This window comes from Salmo trutta, chromosome 14 (assembly GCF_901001165.1).
Source record: "Salmo trutta chromosome 14, fSalTru1.1, whole genome shotgun sequence".
Taxonomy (NCBI): domain Eukaryota; kingdom Metazoa; phylum Chordata; class Actinopteri; order Salmoniformes; family Salmonidae; genus Salmo; species Salmo trutta.
The window spans coordinates 75,010,993-75,032,844 of record NC_042970.1 but is presented as its reverse complement, the minus strand read 5'-3'; the positions used below and the strand labels follow the sequence as shown (position 1 = coordinate 75,032,844).

At 46.5% G+C, this 21,852-nt stretch overlaps 1 protein-coding gene across 5 annotated transcripts in view; it reads left to right on the top strand.

Moving 5' to 3' along the window:
* Window positions 1-21,852, top strand: part of LOC115147398 (CREB-binding protein) — a 65,843-nt gene that overhangs the window by 25,141 nt on the left and 18,850 nt on the right. For 4 of the 5 annotated variants that reach the window (XM_029689630.1, XM_029689629.1, XM_029689628.1 and 1 more), the window contains exons 3-12: window positions 7,019-7,153; window positions 7,345-7,612; window positions 14,220-14,333; window positions 15,491-15,733; window positions 16,151-16,238; window positions 16,551-16,691; window positions 17,046-17,163; window positions 20,165-20,354; window positions 20,533-20,595; window positions 20,818-20,939. In XM_029689630.1, the coding sequence (XP_029545490.1) occupies window positions 7,019-7,153; window positions 7,345-7,612; window positions 14,220-14,333; window positions 15,491-15,733; window positions 16,151-16,238; window positions 16,551-16,691; window positions 17,046-17,163; window positions 20,165-20,354; window positions 20,533-20,595; window positions 20,818-20,939 (1,482 nt within the window). The remainder of the gene's footprint in view (window positions 1-7,018; window positions 7,154-7,344; window positions 7,613-14,219; window positions 14,334-15,490; window positions 15,734-16,150; window positions 16,239-16,550; window positions 16,692-17,045; window positions 17,164-20,164; window positions 20,355-20,532; window positions 20,596-20,817; window positions 20,940-21,852) is intronic. The other variant, XM_029689631.1, reaches the window with a different exon arrangement.

Sequence of the window (21,852 nt, the reverse complement as noted above, 5' to 3'; positions counted from 1 at the left end):
GATCCTTCACGACTGGACTACGAAGTAAACTGATCGAGGGGGTACTCAACTGGCCTCTACATCGCGACCACCCCTGAATGCCCATCCGCTAGCCGCAGCCCGCTAGCTGTCTAGAGCATATTGGACTGTTAGCTGTATAGATCCATTGGCCAATTTCCTGGGCCACTATACCTATTTTGCCAATTGGACTTGGACCCCTCTGCTACTCGGAACCGTACTAATCCATCACGACTGGTCTATCGATGTCCAAAATACACTTTCCTCCGAGACGTCCCTCTCAGGCCCTTCTGCTAGCTTGCTAGCCCCGGTCTGCTAGTTTGAATCACCATGTCTCCAGCCAGCCCAACCACTCACTGGACCCCTATTGATCACCCGGCTACGCATGCCTCTCCCTAATATCAATATGCCTTGTCCATTACTGTCCTGGTTAGTGATTGTCTTATTTCACTGTAGAGCCTCTAGCCCTGCTGAATATGCCTTAACCTACCATTTAGTTCCACCTCCCGTATATGCGGTGACATCACCTGGTTAAAATGTCTCTAGAGGGAGATATAGTCTCATCATTACTCAATGCCTAGGTTTACCTCCAATGTACTCACATCCTACCATACCTCTGTCTGTACATTATGCCTTGAATCTATTCTCACGCCCAGAAACCTGCTCCTTTTACTCTCTGCTCTGAACGCACTAAACGACCAGTCCTGATACCCTGTAGCCGTACCCTCATCCTACTCCTCTGGTGATGTAGAGGTTAATCCAGGCCCTGCAGTGCCTAGCTCCACTCCTACTCCCCAGGTGCTCTCATTTGTTGACTTCTGTAACCGTAAAAGCCTTGGTTTCATGCATGTTAACATTAGAAGCCAACTCCCTAAGTTTGTTTTACTCACTGCTTTAGCACACTCTGCCAACCCAGATGTCCTAGCCGTGTCTGAATCCTGGCTTAGGAAGTCCACCAAAAACCCTGAAATTTCCATCCCTAACTAACATTTTCCGCCAAGATAGGCGGAAAAGGGGGCGGTGTTGCAATCTACTGCAGAGAGAGCCTGCAGAGTTCTGTCTTACTATTCAGGTCTGTACCCAAACAATTCAAATTTCTACTTTTAAAAATCCATCTTTCCAGAAACAAGTCTCACTGTTTCCGCTTGCTATAGACCACCCTCTGCCCCCAGCTGTGCCCTGGACATCATATGTGAATTGATTGCCCCCCATCTATCTTCAGAGCTCGTGCTGCTAGGTGACCTAAACTGTGACATGTTTAACACACCGGCCATCCTACAATCTAAGCTTGATGCCCTCAATCTCACACAAATTATCAATGAACCTACCAGGTACAACCCCAAATCCGTAAACACGGGCACCCTCATAGATATCATCCTAACCAACTTGCCCTCCAAATACACCTCTGCTGTTTTCAACCAAGATCTCAGCGATCACTGCCTCGTTGCCTGCATCCGTAATGGGTCTGCGGTCAAACGACCACCCCCCATCACTGTCAAACGCTCCCTTAAACACTTCAGCGAGCAGGCCTTTCTAATCGACCTGGCCCGGGTATCCTGGAAGGATATTGACCTCATCCCGTCAGTAGAGGATGCCTGGTTATTCTTTAAAAGTGCCTTCCTCACCATCTTAAATAAGCATGCCCCATTAAAAAAAAAAAAAAAAATACTGCCCTTGACCAGCACAGAAACATCTTGTGGCATTCTGCATTAGCATCGAACAGCCCCCGTGATATGCAACTTTTCATGAAAGTTAGGAACAAATATACACCGGCAGTTAGGAAAGCTAAAGCTAGCTTTTTCAAGCAGAAATTTGCATCCTGTAGCACAAACTCAAAAAAGTTCTGGGACACTGTAAAGCCCATGGAGAATAAGAGCACCTCCTCCCAGCTGCCCACTGCACTGAGGCTAGGAAACACTGTTACCATTGATAAATCCACTATAATTGAGAATTTCATTAAGCATTTTTCTACGGCTGGCCATGCTTTCCACCTGGCTACCCCTACCCCGGTCAACAGCCCTGTGCTCCCCACAACAACTCGCCCAAACCTCCCCCACTTCTCCTTCACCCAAATCCAGATAGCTGATGCTCTGAAAGAGCTGCAAAATCTGGACCCCTACAAATTCGCCGGGCTAGACAGTCTGGATCCTCTCTTTGTAAAATTATCTGCCGCCATTGTTGCAACCCCTATTACTAGTCTGTTCAACCTCTCTTTCGTATCGTCTGAGATTCCCATAGATTGGAAAGCTGCCGCGGTCATCCCCCTCTTCAAAGGGGGAGACACTCTAGACCCAAACTGCTGCACACCTATATCTATTCTACCCTGCCTTTCTAAGGTCTTCGAAAGCCAAGTTAACAGATTACCGACCATTTCGAATCCCACCGTACCTTCTCTGCTATGCAATCTGGTTTCAGAGCTGGTCATGGGTGCACCTCAGCCACGCTCAAGGTCCTAAACAATATCATAACCGCCATCGATAAGAGACATTACTGTGCAGCCGTATTCATCGACCTGGCTAAGGCTTTCGACTTTGTCAATCACAACATTCTTATTGGCAGACTCAACAGCCTTGGTTTCTCAAATGATTGCCTCGCCTGGTTCACCAACTACTTCTCTGACAGAGTTCAGTGTGTCAAATCGGAGGGCCTGTTGTCTGGACCTCTGGCAGTCTCTATGGGGTGCCACGGTGTTCAATTCTCGGGCCGACTCTCTTCTCTGTATACATCAATGATGTCGCTCTTGCTGCTTTGTGATTCTCTGATCCACCTCTACGCAGACGACACCATTCTGTATACATCTGGCCCTTCTTTGGACACTTAACTAACCTCCAGATAAGCTTCAATGCCATACAACTCTCCTTCCGTGGCCTCTAACTGCTCTTAAATGCAAGTAAAACTAAATGCATGCTCTTCAACCGATTTGCTGCCCGCCCGTCCAGCATCACTACTCTGGACGGTTCTGACTTAGAATATGTGGACAACTACAAATACCTAGGCGTCTGGTTAGACTGTAAACTCTCCTTCCAGACTCGCATTAAGCATCTCCAATCCAAAATGAAATCTAGAATCAGCTTCCTATTTCGCAACAAAGCATCCTTCACTCATGCTGCCAAACACACCCTCGTAAAACTGACCATCCTACCGATCCTCGACTTTGGCAATGTCATTTACAAAATAGCCTCCAACACTCTACTCAACAAACTTGATGCAGTCTATCACAGTGCCATCGGTTTTGTCACCAAAGCCCCATATACTACCCACCACTGCGACCTGTACGCTCTCGTTGGCTGGCCCTCGCTTCATACTCGTCGCCAAACCCACTGGCTCCAGGTCATCTACAAGTCTCTGCTAGGTAAAGCCCCGCCTTATCTCAGCTCACTGGTCACCATAGCAGCACCCACCCGTAGCACGCGCTCCAGCAGGTATATCTCTCTGGTCACCCCCAAAGCCAATTCTTCCTTTGGCTGCCTCTCCTTCCAGTTCTCTGCTGCCAATGACTGGAACGAACTGCAAAAATCCCTGAAGCTGGAGACTTACCTCCCTCACTAGCTTTAAGCACCAGCTGTCAAAGCACATCACTGCACCTGTACATAGCTCATAGTTGTGTATCTGGAGCATCAGCATTTGTGGGTTTGATTTACAGGCTCAAAATGGCCAGAAACAAGGAACTTTCAACAGTGAAGAGGCAACTCCGGGATGCTGGCCTTCTATGCAGAGTTCCTCTGTCCAGTGTCTGGGTACTTTTGCCAATCTTAATCTTTTATTTTTTTTGGCCAGTCTGAGATATGGCTTTTCCTTTGCAACTCTGCCTAGAAGGCCAGCATCCCGGAGTTGCCTCTTCACCGTTGACGTTGAGACTGGTGTTTTGCGGGTACTATTTAATGAAGCTGCCAGTTGAGGACTTGTGAGGTGTCTGTTTCTTAAACTCGACACTAATGTATTTGTCCTCTTGCTCAGTTGTGCACTGGGGCCCCCCACTCTTCTTTCTATTCTGGTTAGGGCCAGTTTGCGCTGTTCTGTGAAGGGAGTAGTACACAGCATTGTATGAGATTTTCAGTTTCTTGGCAATTTCTCGCATGGAATAGCCATAATTTCTCAGAAGAAGAATAGACTGAGTTTCAGAAGAAGGTTCCTTGTTTCTGGCCATTTTGAGCCTGTAATCGAACCCACAAATGCTGATGCTCCAGATACTCAACTAGTCTAAAGAAGGCCAGTTTTATTGCTTCTTAAAGCAGAACAACAGTTTCCAGCTGTGCTAACATAATTTCAAAAGGGTTTTCTAATGATCAATTAGTCTTTTAAAATGATAAACTTGGATTAGCTAACACAACGTGCCATTGGAACACAGGAGTAATGGTAGCTGATAATGGGCCTCTGTACGCCTATGTAGATAATCCATAAAGAATCTGCCGTTTCCAGCTTCAATAGTCATTTACAACATTAACATTATGTCTACACTGCATTTCTGATCAATTTGGCAATATTTTAATGGACAAAAACAAGAACATTTCTAAGTGACCTCAAACTTTTGAACAATGTATATATTCTTTTTTCATTACTTTACTTAGATTTGTGTGTATTTGGTAGCTGTTGTGGAATTGTTAGATTACGTGTTAAATATTGCTGCACTGTCGGAACTAGAAGCACAATCATTTCGCTACACTCGCAATAACATCTGCTAACCATGTCTATGTGACCAATCAAATTTTTATTTGATTAATTACGACTAGGAAACTCTGGTATGAACTCTGGGCCCTGATCTTTCCCACCTGCTGAACTCTGACGCCACGCACCACTGAAAATGGCAAAAAAAAATGTTCCTTCCGAGCACGTGAACTCTCCAAGTAGATAAGTCGTTCCTCCGATCACTCCGACATGACGTGAATGCGGCATTAGCCATAGCCTGGTCCCAGATATGTTGGTCTTGTCTTGCCCCTTCCTATGGTCCCTAAACAGATCTGGAACCAGGAACCACTTAGCCAGCCTCCCCTGTGCCTAGTACAGCTCTACTACACCAATGTCTGATGCTGCCTCTGTGTCCAACACCATGCCAGTGCTTAAGTTTTTACTGGGCTTAATTCACTGGCTTAATTGCCCAATTAATGAGTGGTGAGAACCTCCATAGCCTTTCGTTACAACGCCTGGTCTTTGTTTCTAACGGGATGATACATTTCTAACAGCATGCCACAGTGGCCTTGGAGGACAATTTAAAAACATCTCTATCAACAGCCCTGCAGACTCATAACTGCTCTCTTTTTGTACAATAGGCTGCACATGTGACAAGCTGTTTGCCTATTGGCTTGAGTAATTTTTTTATTTTTTCAGACATCAGTTGGCAGCATTATTCAGTTGTAAGCTCTGTGCATAGAATTAGAACTAGAATTCTAGCTGTAAGGAACTGCTATGGACTGATATTGAGTTAACATTCTCATCTTCTGCTCAATCACTGTCCGTAGGGGATACTACAGTTGATTATAACAGTGTGTGTAGATTGCTAGGGATTGTTTATCTAAGCCTCAGTGACACTGCTCTTATGTGGTTTCACAGGAAACCAATAGGAAACCATCCATTCTGCTGTCTCTGTTGTCTAATGAGAGCACTGCCTGTCTGTAACCTCAACACAGAGAGGGGGTCTTAACAGTGTTTATAGTTGTGTGGTTACATGGAGACCAGTCCGCTGACAGAACCTGTAGGAGTTTGGTATGGGTGTGAGACTGAGAAACTCAGTGGTGATTAGTTTGGTGTGTGAGGTAGTGGGGATAGAGAGAGACTGAACGAGAGCGTATTGGTGGTAGTTGTTGTTTCAGAGAGCGAGAGAGAGTGTCTCTTCATGGTGATGGTCTTTGTTGTTGTCTGCATTATGCTAGGTTGTAAATCTCCTTTCTGGGTGTGTGTGATCCCCCTCTCTTCTTCTTTCCATGGCTCTCTGCCCTACCATTGGGCAGTAAATCACTTCATCAGATGCAGAATAAGGGGGTGAGTGTGAAAGGAGGAAGAGGGAGGGAGGGAGGGATAAGGTAATCTATGTGCAGGGCCAAACAAGCTAAATACACTCCTGTGTTTCTGTCGCTCTTGTCTGACAGTGGAGTGGCAAGGCTCAAAGCAGAGCTGGCTGCTGTGTGAAGTGTGTCAGAATGAGGAAGAGGAGGTGTGTCTGGAGTGCATGGCGGGCACTTTTCTTCAGTGCTTGTCTGTGTGGAGTGTCGGCGAGGGACAGAAGGATAGGCCCCACCCCACCTCCATCTATCTTCAGCTCTCAGCTGTGTGTGTGTTTGAGTTAAGCTGCTGGTTTCTGGTTGCCTCAGCTGGGCCTTTTTATCTGGTCTGCTGGAGCGCTGTCAACGGCCTGGGGGGGGGGGCCCTTCCCTGGGGGAGGGAGGGATGGAGGGAGGGAGGATGTTTCTGCCGCCTGCCGTGGTCTAATCCTGCCTGCTGCATGGGATCAGAGGGGGAGAGATGTAGGGGCCTCTGTCTGGCTTCTCCAGGCTGTGGAAGGGGGAATTAGGAAAGATAGCTGGGGTGATTGTAGATGGAGAGGAAGAGATGAAGGGGTACTGAGGGAGAAAGCGGGAAGGAAGAGGAGGGATGCAGCCAAGGCCCTCTGGCTCCTCAGCCTGCAGCTCAAACTCTGGCAGTAGGGTTGTGGTGTGGGGCTATGGCTGAGCTGTGTTGGCACTAGCAGGGTTGTGGTGGGACCAAGTTGGCAGAGCTATAATGGCACCATGTACGAGCTGTGACTGGCATAAACCTCACTGGGAGAGCTGCTTGTTGACAAATTGGTGCAGAATTGGAGAAGACAAATTGATGCTGGGAGCATTTTCCATGTTTTGAGATTTGGGTTTGTGTTCTTGGCTTGTTGAAATGGAATTGACACTTGATACATTTTACATTTTGGTCATTTAGCTGAAGTTCTTATCCAGAGCGACTTAGTTATTAGCATGGGCGGTGTTTTGAAATGCTTCCTGACATTTTCTCCCCTCTCCTTTTCTTTCCTTCCCCTCTCTCCTTTTTCATTTTTCAGTTGGGCCTGGGCAGTAACGGTGGCAGTCCGTTTGGTGGTCAGTACGGCCAGGGGGGGCCAGGGCAGGAGGTGAACCCCCAGCAGCTTCAGAACAAGGCAGCACCCCTTACCGCCGTCACCAGCGTGCCAAACCTGGTGAGTCCTCCTGTCCACACACCTAGTCTGGCACCCTATTCCCTATATAGTGCACAACTTTTTGTGTTTCCTGTTCTCTCTGTATGTTATGTGCAAATGTCAAGGCTTTGCATTGATCCTGGGACCCTCTGATGTCACTGTAGTTAGGTGTTCTTAAACATATCCCCCCTCTTTCCTCCACCCCTCCCCAGTCTCAGCTCCAGCAGCAGCCCGGGCAGCAGGTGCCCTCGGTGGGCATGGTCCCCGTGCCCAGCAGTGTGTCCATCTCTGGCCCCACGGCCGACCCGGAGAAGCGCAAACTGATCCAACAGCAGCTGGTGCTCCTGCTCCACGCCCACAAGTGCCAGCGGCGCGAGCAAGCCAATGGGGAGGTGCGGGCCTGCGCCCTGCCACACTGCCGCACCATGAAGAATGTCCTCAACCACATGACCCACTGCCAGGCTGGCAAGTCCTGCCAGGGTCAGTACTGGGGAGAGGGGGCAAGGTCTGGTACTGTGGCTAATGGAGGGTGGGGACACATCCTCGGTGTGGAGTAGCACCATGGCTGGGTCGTTGAGGCCAGGGTTTCTCTCTCCCCCTGTCTCCATCACTCCTCCCTCCCTCCTCTCGTCCTGTCTGACTTCTCTCCAAGGTGCTCCTAGTAACACAGAAGGCCAGACGCTCTCCTTCACTCCATAACGGTCACACCACGCATCTTTGCCTAATCTGGTCACGCCACTGGAGATTTCCAGTTCTACACCTCGAATGCTACTTTCCCATTCTCTCCCCTTTTCTCTTTCCCTCTCAATCCTTTCTCTTTCCCTTCATTCTCTAGTTTTATTTTCTCTTTCATGGCTTTAATGGAAAATTCCCCTCCAGCTCCCTACTCATTTATGTCTGGCCTGGTATGCTGTCTGGTTGAAGTGTCATATGAAGCCAAACACTTGTACATGCCAAGTCGTTGGTTCTTCGTTTCTCTGCCAGCTCATTTCATTCGGCTACCCGCCACCCAAATAATCAGCACGAACGTTCCTCATCAGAGTAATTGTTCCTTTTTCTCAGATCTAAAGTAAATAGAATTGTATTTTCTTAGGTGATTCTGGTGCTTAGATTGGCTTGTTTTGAGAATTCCACACAGAATCTAAGCAAACTGTTGCTAAGCTCTTATTATGATAGGGGTTGTGTATTGAATCTGTAATAAGAAATTCGTTTTGAGATATATTTGGGGGTTATATTATTAATGCTCAAACAGTCTTGCCATGTTGGTGTATTCCCAAATAGTTATGTATTCATACTTTTCTACACCGCTTCGAGCAATTTATTCACTTAGCTGCCACTTTCATGTATAGTTGCCTTTAGTTCTAGACTCCCTTTTCTCCTGCCCCAGGGCTTTCCCAGGGCTTGCCTGGGGCTAGTGGCAGCAGCAGGCACATCAGTCGGGGTCATCTTCAGTTGGGCGAAAACGTTTTTAAACATTCTGAAATGTGGAGGTACTACTTGAATTTGTCCAATAATAATTGCCAGATTCTAGTTTACCGTTGCAAAATTTTTGCTACTGTGTGCCCTACTGACAAGATCCAGGGCTCTCTGTTAGCCAATTTGGGATCTCTGCTCTGGAGAATAGAGGGAACCCAATATGTCTGCTACAAAACCAGGAGAAACATGTTTTGTTGTTTCTTGTTCTCTCCCTAATGAGGCCAATGACGAAGTACTGAATTTGCCCAATTATTTCTTTCTTCTTCTGTTGAACAGGGCCCTGGGACTCTATATTAGCCAGTTAGCCAACACTGCCATGAGAAACCCAATCTGGCAGGTACAGATTCCAGAACCAAAAAGAACACGTTGTTTTGGTTGTGGTTCTCTTCTTCTGCCTCCCAAGGCCAAATGCAGTAGACTCTTCCCAGTCTGAATTATCCCTGTGAGATCGCTGGTATGATAACCAGGCCTTTGGGGAGTCTCTGGTTTCTCCTCAATTTCTCGTTCTGCCTCTGTGTTATAACAAGCCAAGACGTATTGTTTAAGGCCTTGCTGCTCTCAGTGTTGCTTTGGAAGGCCTGGATGCTGTTGGCACTAATACACTCTTGCTCTCTTAAAGTGCATTTTGTACTCATGTCAGAGATGATATATGCTCCTCTTCCTGGTCAATGTAGAATATGAAAGTCTGGGGTTATATAAATATTGTTTGTTGCTTTTTGTTTTGGGAGCCAGTGGTGGTTGTCTATCTTTGTGTGTTCCTTGTGCTCTTCGGTTTACCGTCTGTAGTTGCTCACTGAATACACAAAGATGGTGCCGTACTGTGTGGCCTCCAGGTTGCGAGCTCTAATCCAATTTGGCTAATTTGTGATTATTTTGGCATTTATTTGTACTTTATTTTCACAAAGTATCCGCTATCATTTCTTATAACCGACAATAACTTTTGAACATCAGATCGGCAGTTAATAGGCCAAATCCGGCTTCAAGTTTGACTCATCTGCCCTGGACTCTTTCTGTAATTCCGACCCAATTTTCAGGGTATCCAAGTGAAAACGTCGGCGTTAGAGATGAGAGGGGGGAGTATTTGCGCGATTTAAGGTGAAGGGAAAACTGCCCCCCTCTTCCCTCCATTCTACTGGCCACTTGATAATAAGATGGATGACTGCAGACTGCGGCTTTGCTACCAACAGAATTCTTAATTGCAATATTCTTTGCTGTTATCGTGACTGTTGTATACATTCCACCTCAGAACAAGAAAAATAACAAGCTGGAACTTAACAAACTATGCGAGGCTATAAACAAGCAGGAAAACTTGCACCCAGAGGCTGCTTTCCTTGTTGCCGCCGCTTTTTATCTTTTAGTTTGCATCATTAACCTCTACAGGATCGGTGTCCTGACAATAGTTCCTCAACGTAGCCTATTTGAAAAATCTTTCCAGCTCTCTTCCTTTCGATAACCACTCCGAATGAAAGGGGGAAAAAATGAAATGCTCTGAACCGGTAGAACTTAATAAAAAATCCATACCTGATTACTTCTTATCTCTTGCGCAAATAGCCTACAGCTGTGTCTGTCCGGAGTTCACTGGGACGGAAACTCTGAGGCCCAGAGTATTTTATGCAAGTTTTCTAGCACAAGCTTCTTCCGGAACAAGTTAATAGTTGATACGATGTTTGAAGTTCCTTGCAGACAAGCTATGCGTAGCCAATGTGGTTTTATAGGATTTTGATTTTTATCATGATATTCTCTACCTGTGCGCTGCAATGATTTTATTTGTTGGCTTTTTATGTAGGCTATTTTTACATATTCTCATGTGGAAAAGCCTACGTAGGACAAAACGAAAAGACAATTACAGCACCGCATAGCTGAACACCGCAGCTCAATCAGGTGTAAGAACATTGACTATCCAGTAGCAGCTCACTTTGTTGAAGCTAATCATCCAATCTCCTCCCTCAAATACACAGGCATTGAGCATGTTGCTCTACCAAGGAGAGGAGGTAACCATCGAGATCCAACTATGACTAAGGGAGGCTTACTGGATATCCTACCCTAAAACCATTGACCCCCCTAGTGGTCTGAATATTTACTTTGATCTCAGGCCCTTATGAACAATTCTCTCTCTTATGAACAAGTTTTATGAATTGATATATTCTTTCTACAGCATATTAGCGTACACCTAATATGTTTCCCCTGTTGATGCTTATTATGCATTAAGGTTGAACCAAAAGATTACATGTAACAAATAGAAATCAAATAGGAAACTATTAAATATGTGACATTGAATTGAACAATAATGTATGTTGATGCTAATATGTACAGTATTCAATTGTTTGCATATGATAACGATAGCCTAATATTTAATATGCCATAAACTATTGATTTTTACCGGTTTCACTCAATTCATTCTAATTAACTCTAATAATTGACACACCCCTCACTATTGTGATTGGTTGCACTAATTGCACTGTTTGTCTACATAACCTGGTTCAAGTATTCATGACATTACCCTGAAGAAGGCACAGTGATGCTGAAACGTTGGTGATTTACCCTATAAATTATATATGTAGTGTGCGACTCTCTTATAGTTTATTCGCCTTCAGTCAGCACCTCAACACAAAATACATTTTCTGGGTGTGCGCCAGCTCATGTTTTCTATTCTACATATTGGCAATGGCAATAGAAGTTACTTTTAGATTTGTCATTTTAATTTAGATAGAATTATGATTAACCACATGACGTTGATTTAGATGTATGAAAACTTTATACCTGAAATGAAACTGTTCAAAAATCATAACTGGCAAGCAGAGCAGTGGAAATGGTATGCTAACTTATCACTCCAAATGGAAACGGTTGCCGACCGTCGGTGTAGCCTATTACCGGCAACTTTAGGAACGTAATGGCAGAATCTGCGAAGGCCACCGGGGAAGGAGGGGTTCAAGAACTGGTTCTTTCTTCTGGTTAGGCTATATTGATCTCTGGCTCCCTCTTTAGTAATTTGTCATTTTTAATCGCAGCGCTTAAAGCATCAGACAAGCTCAGTAGCCTACATATAGTTGATTTTATTCAAACAGGTTGTGTCTATACAGTGCATTCAAAGTATTCAGACCCCCTTCATCCTTTCCACATTTTGTTACATTATAGCCTCATTCTAAAATGAATAAAATTAAAACCGATACCTTATTTACACAAGTATTCAGACCCTTTGCTATGAGACTCGAAATTGAGCTCAGGTGCATCCTGTTAACATTGATCATCCTTGATGTTTCTACAACTTGATTGGAGTCCACTTGTGGCAAATTCAATTCATTGAACATGAGTTGGAAAGGCACACCTGTCCTTGAGTGACCCAGCCAGAGCCCGGACTTGAACCCGATCGAACATCTCTGGAGAACCTGAAAATGGCTGTGCAGCGACGCTCCCCATCCAACCTGACAGAGCTCGAGGGGATCTGCAGAGAAGAATGGGAGACACTCCCCAAATACAGGTGTGCCAAGCTTGTAGCGTCATACCCAAGAAGACTCGAGGCTTTAATCACTGCCAAAGGTGCTTTCACAAAGTACTGAGTAAAGGGTCTGAATACTTATGTAAATGTGATATATCAGGTTTTTTTTTCCATTTCTAAAAAATCTGTTTTCTTTGTCATTATGGGGTATTGTGTGTAGATTGAGGAAAAAAATATATTTTATCATTTTTAAAATAAGGATGTAACTTCTGAATACTTTCCGAATGCAATGTATATGGATAAATACACGTTTAAAAATGTCAATAAATGAAGAACAGATGACTCTTGGTTGACCAATTTTATTTATTATTTTGCCGGGGACAGCCCTAGATTCCAGACACACAAGCCATAGTCTGTTCTCTCTGCTTCCGGTACTGGTGCATCAGGTCTGACACCAACAGGCTCCTGAACAGCTTCTATCGCTTCTAAATGGCTACACGGACTATCTTATATGTTTTTATGACTTTTTTGGGGGGGGGGCACCGTTTCCATGTACGATCACAGGACTCTATATACACACACACTGACAATCCAACACATACATTCTTTTTGCTCACACCATAACATTCTCACACATTTATACTGACTACACAAGCACACTCACATATAATCATCATATATGCTGCTGCTACTCTGTCAAATATCCTGATGCCTAGTGACCTCTATCTACTGCTATCACTCCAGAATCCCTGCACATTGTAAATATGATATTCAAACTGACCCTGTATATAGCTTACTTACACTACATGGTCAAAAGTATGCGGACAGCCCTTCATATTAGCGGATTCTGCAGCTGTATAAAACTGAGCACACAGTCACGCAATCTTCATAGACGAACATTGGCAGTGTAATGGCTTGTACTGAAGAGCTGTGTCATTCAACGTGGCACCGTCATAGGGTGCCACCTTTCCAACAAGTCAGTTTGTCCAATTTCTGCCCTGCTAGAGCTGCCCCGGTCAACTGTAAGTGCTGTGAAGTGGCAACGTCTAGGAGCAACAGCGGCTCAGTGTTAGTGGTATGCCACACAAGCTCACAGAACGGGACCGCCAAGTGCTGAAACGCGTAGCGAGTAAAAATTGTCTGTCCTTGGTTGCAACACTCACTACCGAGTTCCAAACTGCCTCTGGAAGCAACGTCCACACAAGAACTGCTCATCGGGAGCTTCATGAAATGGGTTTCCATGGCCGAGCAGTCACACACAATCCTAAGATCACCATGCCCAATGCCAAGTGTTGGCTGGAGTGGTGTAAAGCTTGCTGCCATTGGACTCTGTAGCAGTGGACATGCGTTCTCTGGAGTGATGAATCAAGCTTCACCATCTGGCAGTCCGACAGACAAATCTAGGTTTATGGAATGCCAGGAGAACGCTGCCTGCCAGAATGCATAGTGACAACTAAAGTTTGGTAAAGGAGGAATAATGTTCTGGGGCTGTTTTTCATTATTCGGGCTAGGCCCCTTAGTTGCAGTGAAGGGAAATCTTAATGCTACAGCATACATTGACATTCTAGACGATTCTGTGCTTCCAACTTTGGCAGTTTGGGGAAGGCCCTTCCCTGTTTCAGCATGACATTGTCCCCGTGCACAAAGCGAGGTCCATACAGAAATGGTTTGTCAAGTTCGGTGTGGAAGAACTTGACTAGTCTGCACAAAGCCCCGACCTCAACCCCATTGAACACCTTTGGGATGAATTGGAAAGCCGACTGCAAGCCTGGCCAAATCGCCCAACATCAGTGCCCGACCTCACTGATGCAGTTGTGGATGAATTGAGTCCCCGCAGCAGTGTTCCAACATCTTCTGGGAAGGCTTTCCACTATAGTGGAGGCTGTTATCGCAGCAAAGGGGGAACCAACTCCATATTAATGCCCATGATTTTTGAATAAGATGTTCGATGAGCAGGTGTTCACATACTTTTGGTCATGTAGCGTACTTCTCATGTGTTTATTTCATTTTGTTCTACCTTGTTATTTTTAGTATTACATTGTTATTGATTACTGCATTGTTGGGTTTAGTGCTTGCAAGAAAGGCATTTCACTGTACTTGTGCACGTGACATTTAAACCTGTGTTACAGGTGGTGTAACGCTGTGTTCCCTCTGCTCTTCCTTTCCCCTCTGTAGTGGCTCACTGTGCGTCATCCAGACAGATCATCTCACACTGGAAGAACTGTACGCGGCACGACTGTCCTGTCTGCCTGCCGCTAAAGAACGCCAGTGACAAGAAGAACCAGCAACGTGAGTAGTACCCCCACACTGATCTAGGATCAGTTTACTGACTCCCCATATATCAACCATTAGGATGAAAACCCAAAACTGAACTTAGATCAGTGACTAGAGACCACCTCATCCTACTCAATGATTACTTCATCATCCATAAGACACCGCCACCTGTAGGATATTTATATACTAGCCTTGTGTTCCTCCAGCCTGGTCTTAGATATGTTTGTGCTGTCTTGCCAATGACCGTAGATCTAGGCAAGATGGCACAATCAGATCTGGGACCAGGCTAGCGTTCCACAGGGCTGGCTGTGAACAGCTCGATGAGCAAGAGTGGACTCCTGCTGGGCTTGTAATCCGAGACGCAGGAGGGAGAGGAGGGGGATGGAGGGTGTGTGGCTGTCCTGCTGAGCGATTGGCTGGTGGACTGATGATTCATTTAAACCCCCCAGATGACTGCCTGCCTCCATGGATGCTTTTTCTCTTTCTCCTTTCTTGTTCTCTCACTATTAATTGCTCCCTCCATCTCTTTGCCTTACTCTGCTTTCTTGTTTTTTTTCCCTTTGCTCTTTTACTCCTTCTTTCTCTCGTTCTCCGCTTGCTCATTCTCTCTCCCTCTGCTCAGCATCTTTCATCACTCTGTTCTTCAGAGTTTGTTTCTCTCTGCCTGATTCACATGCTGGAAAGCACAATGGCACCACTGACTTTACTCCTGCCAGTGTAAATAGCAAGCAGCGTTTCAGTTCATTCTCCTCTGATTTCCTTTTTGTCTTATGATGCGTCCCAAATTGCACCCTATTCCCTACATAGACCAGGGCCCATAGTGCACTATAGGGAATAGGGTGCCATTTGGGACGTAGACTTAGAGTAGTATGTTGGCTGAACTCTATTTAATATGCAGATTTTACACATGTAATACCCCCTGAAGGAATTTCTACAGCTCTTGTGTGTCACAATGTGGTTAAACCACTAAGATTAGAACCATATCTGCTGTTTCTCACGGATATCATGGCAAGTAAAGTTCCAAGAATAAATATCAATCAAGTTATGAAAGCTTTGTGTGTGTATGCGCTGATTGTGTGTATACATGAATGTGTGCCTACATGACCGTGTGTATATTTGTGGTTGATTACATTGTATTACAATGTTAACTAGAATCTCTCTCCCCCCTCCAGCCTTGCTGAGTTCCCCCAACGCTGCCCTCCAGAACTCCCTGGCCTCTGTGGTCTCTGGCCCCCCCAGCGCTCCCTCCCTCAACACCCCCACCCCCATCGACCCCTCCTCCATGCAGAGGGCCTACGCTGCCCTGGGCCTGCCGTACAGCAACCAGACCCCTACCCCCGGTCAGACCCCCCCAGGGGGACAGAACGCTACCCAGGGGCAGCATCCACAGCTGATGAGACCCATCAATGCACTAGGTAAAGAGTGGTTTTGTATAGCAGGGCTGTGTTCAGTAGGACACTCCACAGAAGACATTTGGAAATGTTTTGGAATGGAAAATGGGAATTAGTGTTTCTTATTGGACCAGTTCAGGTGGTCCCTCCCTGTTTCAATCAATTTTCTGTTTGCTGCCTAATGAGCACGATCCCAGGTGTGTCAGTTTGGGAGAAGTGTTTGATTAAGAGACTATAGTTTAGTCAGTCTCCATTGGACCATGCTCAACAGGTTTTATTGTTTAGTTAACCATCTAGTAACAGTTTCTACTTAATTTAACTGCGTAAACATTAAAGCGTGTGTGTGCTTCTGTCTTGTCTGACGAGACGTGTGTGTATAATACAATCTTAACTTGCGTCTAGACGCATACAGATTTTAACTTGCCGTGTCTGTTTCTCCAGGTAACCAGATGGCTCTGGGGGGCGGGGCGATGGGCGTGGCCTCGTCAGATCAGACCAACCTGCACTCAGACTCTCTCAACGCCAACAAGTGAGTCTCAGCAAACATACATCATGTCTAGGAGCTGTGCCAAGGAATTGATTGATTAAGTGGTTATTAAAAAACTGTTGCTTTAGCTTAGAAGAAATAGATCAAATGACTGAAACATGAAAGTAGGCGTATAGCACGATCATAAGTGAATACATTTAGCTGTATTGAAGATTCTCTCACAGGTTTCCATATGAATTGACTTGTTGACACAGCACCAGACTTAATTGAATTGGAACTCCTCGTGAGCTTTTGTTCAGGCCTATGTAAGATGGTTTCCCTTGTCCTAATCTCCCCCTCTCCTCCCCCTGTCAGTCAGCTGCTGTCCGACGGGTCAGGTGTTGGCTCTATGGGGGGTAACCTGCCCACCGCCGCCCCCCTCTCAGCATCGGGAGTCAGGAAGACCTGGCATGAACACGTCACTCAGGACCTCCGCAACCACCTCGTCCACAAACTGTACGTTCAGATGGCTGCAGTGGGAAAACGACCATAGAAAACTGTTAAAATACTCTTATCTCAATGGAATACTAAACACAAGTCTCTCAGAGTTGTGGTTCATTTCCAAAGCAGTGGTTTTGTATTGTGACTCACCGGGAGCCTTTAGATTTATTGTCACACACCACACAAACAACTTCCTAGTCACAACCACCCACATCCACTTATATCGGATGCTCTGTAATGAGAGTCATGTTCTTAAGGCGACATAAGCAGTGAATCACTTGAAAAGAGTCTAGAGACTGAGTCCTTCCCATGTTCATTAGTTTGTTTATTCAATGCCTCTGCTCTCTCCCTCTCCTTCTCTCTGTCCAGAGTACAAGCTATTTTCCCCACCCCAGATCCGGCAGCTCTAAAGGATAGGCGGATGGAGAACCTGGTGGCATACGCTAGGAAGGTCGAGGGGGACATGTACGAGTCTGCCAACAGCAGGGTACGACACACACACAAGCTAGGAAGGTGGAGGGGTACTGTGCATTCGGAAAGTATTCGGACCCCTTCACTTTTTCCACATTTTGTTACGTTACAGCTTTATTCTAAAATGGATTACGTTTTTTCCTCAATCTACACACAATACCCCATAATGACAAAGCAAAAACAGATTTTTAGAAATGTTTGCAAATCTATTAAAAATAAAAAATCATATTTACATATTCAGACCCTTTACTCAGTACTTTGTTGAAGCACCTTTGACAGCGATTACAGCCTCGAGTCTTCTTGGGTATGACGCTACAAGCTTGGCACACCTGTATTTGGAGTTTCTCAATTTTTTTTCTCTGCAGAGCCCGTCGAGTTCTGTCAGGTTGAATGGGGAGCGTTGCTGCCCAGCCATTTTCAGGTCTCCAGAGATATTAGATCAGGTTCAAGTACGGGCTCTGGTTGGGCCACTCAAGGACATTCAGAGACTTGTCCCTAAGCCACTCCTGCATTGTCTTGGCTGTTTGCTTAGGGTTGTTGTCCTGTTGAAGGTGAACCTTCACCCCAGTCTGAGGTCATGGGTGCTCTGGAGCAGGTTTTCATCAAGGATCTTTTTATACTTTGCTCTGTTCATCTTTGCCTCGATCCTGACTAGTCTCCCAGTACCTGCCGCTTAAAAACATCCCCACAGCATGATCCTGCCACCACCATGCTTCACCGTAGGGATGGTGCCAGGTTTCCCGTGGGTGTGACGCTTGGAATTCAGGCCAAAGCGTTCAACCTTGCTTTCATCAGACAAGAGACTCTTGTTTTTCATGGTCAGGGTCCTTTAGGTGCCTTTTAGCAAACTCCAAGCGGGCTGTCATGTGCCTTTTACTGATGAGTGGCTTCCATCTGTCCACAACCATGAAGGCCTGATTGGTGGAGTGCTGCAGAGATGGTTGTCCTTCTGGAAGGTTCTCCTATCTCCACAGAGGAACTCTGGAGCTCTCTGTCAGTGACCATCGGGTTCTTGGTCACCTCCCTGATCAAGGCCCTTCTCCCACAATTGATCAGTTTTGCCTGGCGGCCGGCTCTAGCAAGAGTCTTGGTGGTTCCAAACTTCTTTCATTTAAGAATGATGGAGGCCACTGTGTTCTTGGAGACCTTCAATGCTGCAGATATTTTTTGGTATCCTTCCCCAGATCTGTGCCTCGACACAATCCTGTCTCAGAGCTCTACAGACAATTCTTTCGACCTCATGGCTTGGTTTTTGCTCTGACATGAACTGTGGGACATTATATAGACAGGTGTGTGCCTTTCCAAATAATGTTCAATCAATTGAATTTACCACAGGTGGACTCCAAGTTGTTGAAACATCTCAAGGATGATCAATGGAAACAGGATGCACCTGAGCTCAATTTCGAGTCTCATATCAAATGGTCTGAGTACTTATGTAAATAAGGAATTTCTGTTTTTTAAATAAATTTGCTAAATTGTATAAACCTGTTTTCGGTTTGTCATTATGGGGTATTGGGTGTAGCTTGAGGGGAAAAAATATAATCAAGGGGTCTGAATGCTTTCTGAATGCACTGTATGAGTCTGCCAACATTAGGGTACGATGTGCATGCTGGGAAGGTGGAGGGGGACATGGATGAGTCTGCCAACATTAGGGTACGATGTGCATGCTAGGAAGGTGGAGGGGGACATGGATGAGTCTGCCAACATTAGGGTACGATGTGCATGCTGTATGAGTCTGCCAACATTAGGGTACGACGCGCGCACTGGGAAGGTAGAGGGGGACATGGATGAGTCTGCCAACGGCAGGGTACGACGCGCGCTGAGAAGGTGGAGGGGGACATGGATGAGTCTGCCAACATTAGGGTACGATGTGCATGCTGGGAAGGTGGAGGGGGACATGGATGAGTCTGCCAACATTAGGGTACAATGTGCATGCTGGGAAGGTGGAGGGGGACATGGATGAGTCTGCCAACATTAGGGTACGACGCGCGCGCTGGGAAGGTGGAGGGGGACATAGATGAGTCTGCCAACATTAGGGTACGATGTGCATGCTGGGAAGGTGGAGGGGGACATGGATGAGTCTGCCAACATTAGGGTACGACGTGCATGCTGGGAAGGTGGAGGGGGACATGGATGAGTCTGCCAACAGCAGGGTACGACGCGCGCTGGGAAGGTGAAGGGGGACATGGATGAGTCTGCCAACAGCAGGGTACGACGCGCACGCTGGGAAGGTGGAGGGGGACATGGATGAGTCTGCCAACAGCAGGGTACGACGCGCGCTGAGAAGGTGGAGGGGGACATGGATGAGTCTGCCAACATTAGGGTACGATGTGCATGCTGGGAAGGTGGAGGGGGACATGGATGAGTCTGCCAACATTAGGGTACAATGTGCATGCTGGGAAGGTGGAGGGGGACATGGATGAGTCTGCCAACATTAGGGTACGACGCGCGCGCTGGGAAGGTGGAGGGGGACATAGATGAGTCTGCCAACATTAGGGTACGATGTGCATGCTGGGAAGGTGGAGGGGGACATGGATGAGTCTGCCAACATTAGGGTACGACGTGCATGCTGGGAAGGTGGAGGGGGACATGGATGAGTCTGCCAACAGCAGGGTACGACGCGCGCTGGGAAGGTGAAGGGGGACATGGATGAGTCTGCCAACAGCAGGGTACGACGCGCACGCTGGGAAGGTGGAGGGGGACATGGATGAGTCTGCCAACAGCAGGGTACGACGCGCGCTGGGAAGGTGGAGGGGGACATGGATGAGTCTGCCAACAGCAGGGTCCACAGCTCACATTCCCCAGAAACAAGCCCCTTGAATAGTCCTCAGTGTCCTGCTTTTATCTGTTCTATCAGTTTGTGCTCTTACCAACACTTGAGCACTGAAGTTGATGAGCCATAATGGTGGTAAACTAGTTTTTATGCATTCTAATAGTTTGTAGTTTTTAGACTGCTAGATTGTTTTGAACTACATTACCCAACCATTTTATTCATTAATTTGTTGTCTCCCCTGCAGGATGAATACTACCACTTCCTGGCAGAGAAGATCTATAAAATCCAGAAGGAGCTGGAGGAGAAGAGGAGGTCTCGGCTCCAGAAACAGATCATCAACCAGGGGCCTCTGACGGCTGCAGGACCCCAACAGCAGCCTGGAGGTCTCCCGCAGCCCAACACCCTGGGCCCTGGGCAGTCTGTTAGGCCACAGAGTGAGTACCAAGTCATAACCCTAAACCCGAACACTGGAGGTGGTAGTAGTGGTGGTGGGCAAAGCCAGGGCTTTTCTGGAACTGTTTGGGGGGTTGCTTTTCTGCCGTCTTTGTTTGCTGCTCTTCTCCAACCCTTAGCTTATCCTGCTGTCTTTCTCTGCTTCCTCCTCTTCCTCAGATGGACCTGTGTCTATGCCCAATGTGCCAAATCAGATCATGAATCGCATGCAAATTGTTCAAGGTACCAACCCCACCCTAGGATTTCTTACTTAAGGCAATTTGTGTGGTGTGAATCTGCGTATTCGTGTCGATCAATTTGATGTATGCGCTTGGCATCTCTCTACAGGTGTGTTGTGCGTCATGTCCCGTGTGCATGGTGCGGGTGCGTGTGCGTGGTGAGGGCGCGCGTGTGTGGTGAGGGCGCGCTTCTTGCCTGACGTTGTGCTCCACCTCTCCTCTGCAGGGCTCAGTCAGTTCAGCCCCATGGCCCTGCCCAACATCCAGATGTCCCAGCAGCCTCTAGGGCCCCGTGCCGCCTCCCCCATGAACCACCCCACACAGATCAACATGGGCTCCGTCCCCTCCGTGAGTACCACACACACACTCTAGGATATATAAGGGTGTCCTGTCAACACCTCCCATAGTGCGCTAATTTTGACCAGAGCCCTATGTAGGGAATAGGGTGCCATTTGGGATGCAGGACATAATGTTCTCTCCAGCCATGACTCATCGTATGTTGGAGAGTATTTTTAGTGGCCAAGAGAGAAATGTCAGTCAGTCAGTTAGGACCTTTTGTTAGGTTGAAATGATGCAGCAGCACCACCCCTCTGATGTAAAGTACAGCACTGCTGGCATGGTTTACCGTTGTACCAAGACTGACTGAGAGAGAATGGAGAGAACAAGGGATGTGAGAGAGAGGGGGAAGGATGGAGAGTTTGTACTCCCAGCATTCCCTCTTAACGCTCAGCAGCATCACAGTTCTTTAGTAAAAACCGAAGCGTGGGATGCGGGAGTTACAGGGGTCACGTTTCAGCACACAACGCGCCATTTATTTTAGTTTTCCTAGCGCTTTGAGTCAGTCAGAGCGCCGCTTGCTCACTGATGACGCCGTCTTGTCGAGAGCTCTCGTAGTGATAATTGATGATCTCTCCCGTTATAGACAACCCCTCTGTTGGTGCTGTCTGGAAGAGACGGCACAGTGACTAATTGAAATGGAAAACTGGTTCTATTCACATAGGCTTGAAGGGATATATTGAAATTATGCTGTATTTTAGGGGCCCCAGACTATAGCATTAACACCTCTGGGGTATGTGGGACGCTAGCGTCCCACCTGCGGGACACACTGCCAACAGCCAATGAAATAGCAGGGCGCCAAATTCAAAACAACAAAAATCTCAACTCAAATTTCTCAAACATACAACTATTATAACCCATTTTAAAGATACACTTCTCGTTAATCCAACCACATTGTCCGATTTCAAAAAGGCTTTACGGCAAA